Source organism: Echiichthys vipera, assembly GCF_963691815.1.
Source record: "Echiichthys vipera genome assembly, chromosome: 12".
Taxonomy (NCBI): Eukaryota; Metazoa; Chordata; class Actinopteri; order Perciformes; family Trachinidae; genus Echiichthys; species Echiichthys vipera.
In genome coordinates, this window is record NC_139837.1 from 1,085,240 (window position 1) to 1,091,239 (window position 6,000).

The window sequence follows — 6,000 nt, forward strand, 5'->3', positions numbered from 1 at the left end:
GCATCACACCAACGTGAACCTTTCACCGCCATTGTTTGAAATGTCCGCGCATGGTCCCTCCTTCTTTTTTCTACGTCCCAACAGGCGCACAGGAAATGACCTCAGAACCGCCGTAGGCCTCGTGCTCGTACACGTGCGCACGCTTGTGCTCGTACACGTGCAAACGTGCTTTACTTAAGCCCACCTCTCCCAAACGGGCCGTGGACGGCAAGCGTGCCGCTCCTAGACGCGGTACGGTTGCACTCACACTGGTCAAAGGAACCAGACTTTAGCCAGGGAACCTGTTTGGGCGCGGGACGGATGGACGTAAATCAAATGCAGGTACTGCAGTGCTGCGAGGGGCTCTGTGCAGTCATAGCAGAAGACGTTGCCGCCAGGGGATAATCGTTTTCACATGAGTCAGTTCTCTTTTCCATGGCAGCATATATTAAAAAACACAGGGACATCATGTACAGATAACACACCCTCTCCCCCACAAAGAACAGATCCACCCTCTTCCCACACATCCCCAGAACAACATACAGACAGCACACAGCCATGATCGACATATTTTTGTTTAGCGCTGTGATCGTTGAGGGGACAAAACGTGTAAATGTAAAAAATGTAAGTGCTTCATCACGGCAGCAAAGAAAGGCAACTTAGACCGACATTTTGAAACCACAAGCGAAACCTACGAGAGGGATTTCCCAGGCCGAAAGTGAGCTTTGAAAAAGAAGCTTCTAGAAGTGAAATCTCAGCTTGCAGCACAACAGTCCATTGTCCCATAAAGCCTAACAGCAGGGGAGAAGCAGCCTTCACAGCTTCACATCCTATCACTTAAAAAACAGTCAAAGGCGGAGAGGCAGTGAAGCCGGCTTTAGTGGAGGCTTCCATCTAAAAATATATAAAGCTGAAGTCATGGACGCTTACACGGTAACACGGCAACATGTGGATTTTCTCAGCCAACTTTATGAAGGAGGATGTAAATATACAGTTGAGCCAAGCCCCGCCCACAGAGAGAGACTTCCTGTTTGATCCAATCAGGAAGCTCCGTCAGCGTCAGTTCTCTGAGTGTCCACTAGGGGCAGGTTTCATAACAGAGCAGTTTCTCATTGAGCCCCATGTTAAACAGGCCGTTTACACAGCATCATTAAACCTGTTTAAGGACAAAAGAACATTCTAGTCTGTGTGTTTAGCTCAGGTCTCCATGACAACGCTGAGGGGGAGGGGCTAGTTTTTATTTTATTGGAGGTTAAAGTTTATGAATAATTAGGGGCGTGGCCTCTTGAGTGACAGCTAGCCTCTGGCCCTCACTTCTCCTCGGAGGTAAACGTCAGCCAGATGAACGTACGCCCCTCCCCACAACGACACATACATGCCCTTTTTTGGTCAGAGGAAATGAGGAGGAGTCTGACGCTCTACTAGTGTTGACGACTCTCCTGTTCTCAGTATTGATAAACTCCCTCAGCATAAGACACACAGGACTCTGGTACCTTGAATTATTGTCTGCCGTCACATCACTCCCTAACAACGCTCAGGTGGGAGACACTGACAGGGTTCCCACTCTTTTCTACGGATCATTTTCCAGCAGGATGTTAGTGATGATCCCGCTGGTTTGACAGACGGGGGACAGTAATGAGTCCCTCTCTGTGGAAGTCTGATGTGAAAGATGAAGGTTTGGGAAACTCGAACCTCAGCTGTCTTGTCTCTCTTACTTTTTCTGCCGTCTCTTTCTATTATAAATAAAAAAATAGGCCAAGTTATAAAAATAACTCAAACTCAGGCTCTCCTGATGTGCACCGTTGAGCGGAGATGTGTTTTCGGTACCAGTCACAGAAGCGTCTCTGATTCTGCCTAAAGCGCTGAATCAGGTCTAAGCGAGTGTGCGAGTCTACGCTCCGATCCGATAAGACCTAATTTTGAATCCTGAAACTGAGCAAACAAGAAACCATCACTGCTCCGACGGACGTTTCCTCTGTTTGGGTTCAACCGGCGACGCGTTAACTGGTCACCTGCAGCTGAAAGCGTCTGTGGTTGCCATAGTGACGGCAGATGTTGGGTAACAAACAGGAAGTGAATGCGTAGCTGTCCTGGTGAACGCCTCTGTGTTTAGTTTTTCATGAATGTTAAACAGAACGTCAGAGTTCAGTGGGAGTGCGCCCTCAGACGGCACAGAGATCCGGGGCTGTAGCCCTGCGTGCCCAGGTCTAACGACACGCCCGGCACCAGGACCTGCGCTGCTTTCAAAGGATGCAGTGTCAGGGCGAGTTGAGAGCATTGCTTCTGAGTTTCCATCAGTCGAGCCAGCCAGCCGCCTCATACACAAACTTCCTGCTCGGCGCATCATAGACGTGGATGACATCGCCTCCAGAATGGGAACACTACTCCTCCTGGACACCGCTGCAGTGCAGATGGAAATGTTCTCTCTTCAGATGAAACCCACTGATATGAAGGGTGAATTCTGACACATGCTCTCACAGGAGCAGACGTGTCTTTTGCCTGTCAGCTCTATTTGGATCAGCCTACCTACAGTATGTGAGTCTGACTCTCACAATGACGGATGAGCTCAGACTTTCTACGCTGCTGATTATGAGGAACTAACACCTCATGTAATCCCTCCCTCCTGTGAAATGTAAAGCACGTGCGCTGTAGAACAGAGGCTTTATGACTCATCACGGGACAGACACTGATTTGGGACTGGTTCGTCTCGTCGATGTTGATAAATATAAAAGTAGAGCTGTAAAAAACAAGCGTAAAAAAGGCTGGGTACTCCTGCTTTAAAAGTAAAACTAGAGTTTCTGCCTCGCAGTCAAGCTGCAGTTCACATTCAAACTTACAGAACATCTGTACTGAAGAAGGTATTAAGTGTAATCCTGGGTGAAACATGAACCTTTCCTCTTTGATAGAGCTCATAGTTCGGGCTAACGAGCCCTTAGCTACGTTGGTATTTGCATTCAGTTTCTCTTGGAGCCTGCATGAACGTGTAATTCTGCTGCTGTAGCCTCGTCTGCCGGGGGATCATCCTGCTCCTGATCCTCTGAGCTTCTCTCCTCTCTGTCTGTATCATTCATGTCTCATCACTGCATGTTACTAATTCAGCTTCTTCCCCGGAGTTGTTTGTGCTTTGTCGTCTCTCAGGTCTCTGCTGATGGTGGTGGTGCCTGCTGCCGTGGTCCTGTGTGTAGGTCTCTGCTGATGGTGGTGGTGCCTGCTGCCGTGGTCCTGTGTGTAGGTCTCTGCTGATGGTGGTGGTACCTGTTGCCGTGGTCCTGTGTGCAGGTCTCTGCTGATGGTGGTGGTGCCTGCTGCCGTGGTTCTGTGTGCAGGTCTCTGCTGATGGTGGTGGTGCCTGCTGCCGTGGTCCTGTGTGCAGGTCTCTGCTGATCGTGGTCCGGCATGACGCTTCCTGCTGCTGTTATCACTGTTACTCATCTCGCTCACTCATTTTCAACCGGTTAAACGGGGTCGGGTCTTAAAGTTGCAGACTTTCAAACCAAAATAACAAGTTAAAAGAAGTGCAATGCAATGTGATCATGTCTGTGTAGTTTCAACCAATGCGACTGAATAACCATTTAAGAAGACGGCTGGCTGCAGCGTTAACTGTGGTGAAATTAGTCCAAACTGTACCCACTGAACCCGTCTTACCCTGGCTGCCTTGTGAAGATGTTTCCAGTCGGCGTAGAGCCTCTCAAACTGAGTCCTGTTGCTCTGACTGGACGAGACCAGAGTCTCCAGGGCTGTGATGTGGGCTTCACAGTCCTCCAGGTCCTTCTGGATCACCTGAGGACACACAACGACACACAGTGGGAAATAACACATCAGTTCAAGCATCAGGCTGCTTAACATTATTTAAAAACCATCTAATCTAGATACTACAGTGTTCAGGATGAAGTGGCAGCACCATCTTGTCTTAGGGCCCGTCCACACTGAGACGGGTTTTCCTGAAAACAGGATCTTTAGAAACCGGGTCCCAGAGTGTGAAGATTTGAAAACGCCCCCCATGGCGTTGTGGTCTGGACGGTGAAAGCTCAGACTTTGTTAAAGGACGGCGTCACTGCCCCACCTCCGACCTCTGACCCCGCGGCGTCACATAACAACAGTGCTGCTGCGTGAGAGGACAGAGACTGACCCAGAGACTGTTTCCTGAACTGGACTCTGAGCCACATGCATGGGACTGAATGAGGCCCAGCACAGATGTCTCCCTTTTCCCTGATGCTCTGAATAAGGAGCTAAACTGCTCTAGGCTCTGTTTCTAAATCCAGTTCTAAGAAGCTGTGAAAAGTCTCTAAATGTAGTGAGAAAGTGGCGCCTGGGAGTGCTTTGGGACGGGGAAGGGGCTCCCAGCAGCACCCTCTGCTCAGTGAGGACACTAACTGCAGAGTGATGGGGCTCCCAGCAGCCCCCTCTGCTCAGTGAGGACACTAACTGCAGAGTGAAGGGGCTCCCAGCAGCCCCCTCTGCTCAGTGAGGACACTAACTGCAGAGTGAAGGGGCTCCCAGCAGCCCCCTCTGCTCAGTGAGGACACTAACTGCAGAGTGATGGGGCTCCCAGCAGCACCCTCTGCTCAGTGAGGACACTAACTGCAGAGTGAAGGGGCTCCCAGCAGCCCCCTCTGCTCAGTGAGGACACTAACTGCAGAGTGAAGGGGCTCCCAGCAGCCCCCTCTGCTCAGTGAGGACACTAACTGCAGAGTGAAGGGGCTCCCAGCAGCCCCCTCTGCTCAGTGAGGACACTAACTTCAGAGTGAAGGGGCTCCCAGCAGCCCCCTCTGCTCAGTGAGGACACTAACTGCAGAGTGAAGGGGCTCCCAGCAGCACCCTCTGCTCAGTGAGGACACTAACTGCAGAGTGAAGGGGCTCCCAGCAGCCCCCTCTGCTCAGTGAGGACACTAACTGCAGAGTGAAGGGGCTCCCAGCAGCCCCCTCTGCTCAGTGAGGACACTAACTGCAGAGTGATCGGTGCATCAGAGTCCAGAACAGCAGCAAAGTCTCCACTAAGACCAGAACCAGGGACACGTTTGTCTCTAGGATGGAGGAGGATTTGGAGAGAAACTCTCCGGTGTTTGGATTCTCCACAGCGTCTCCCCGTCTCTTCTTCTCCGTTGTTGGTGTATTTCTGTGGCAGTTACAGCGCCACCTCCAGGCCTGGCATGGGTACTACAGCGTGTGGAGTCTAGTGTACATGTAGATCTGATGGTGTGATGTTTTGCAGACGCCTACACGGATGAAGACTTGATGCTCTACTGGAAGAGCGGTGATGGTCACATCTCCTTATCACAGTTCCTCATCCAGAAGTTCCACACCACGTCTCGCTTGGCTTTCTATGAACCCTTACTCTGACAGCACAGGCACTGTGTGTTCATTGTCCGTTGTATGGCGCTGGAGTCTGGTTCTCATTGTAAACGGAAATGGCAGCCTGAAGGCAAAGCACATTACAGCACTCCAGCATACTTCCACAAATGACTGTTATGTTAAGTGCACGTGATCTGATCCATCGAGCACTCGTGTCTCTACAGTGCAAAAACGTCATTTTCTGATCTTTGCACTCGTCATCGACCGTTACTTCAGAATAGTTGCATGCTCCAGATTCCTCTGCATAACCTGCTGGAGGCTACATGACAGACACTCTGACTGGCTGTGGCTCGGCCCCGGTGTGGAGCGGGATAAACTCACCCTGAACTGGTCTGACTGGCTTTTCTTAGCCAGGATGTCGGGCTGGAGGCCGTCAGCTGCCACCAGCTGGTCCCGGAGGGCGGCCAGCCTCGAGCGGATCAGCTCGTAGGCGTCACCAAAGTCCTTGGTTCTTGAGATTAAGCCCTGAGTGGGAAAATGAATCATTAGGTTGTGATACAGCCGCTCGTGTCTCCTCCACAATGAAACAAGCCTATAGTGATTTATCTCATATCTATTCTGTAATTATATTTCTCATTTAATTTAATAATAATAACTGACAGGGCTTAATGGTGCGCAGGATGTAATTATTAAGCGTGTCTGTGTGTGTTCGCCTCGCTCCAATAGAGA

At 50.6% G+C, this 6,000-nt stretch overlaps 1 protein-coding gene across 2 annotated transcripts in view; it reads right to left on the bottom strand.

Annotated features, from left to right (window-relative positions):
• syne3 (spectrin repeat containing, nuclear envelope family member 3) overlaps nucleotides 1-6,000 on the bottom strand; it is a 42,487-nt gene that overhangs the window by 12,270 nt on the left and 24,217 nt on the right. For both annotated transcript variants that reach the window (XM_083924894.1, XM_083924893.1), the window contains 2 exons: nucleotides 5,653-5,796; nucleotides 3,625-3,759 (listed from right to left, as the gene is read on the bottom strand). In XM_083924894.1, the coding sequence (XP_083781020.1) occupies nucleotides 3,625-3,759; nucleotides 5,653-5,796 (279 nt within the window). The remainder of the gene's footprint in view (nucleotides 1-3,624; nucleotides 3,760-5,652; nucleotides 5,797-6,000) is intronic.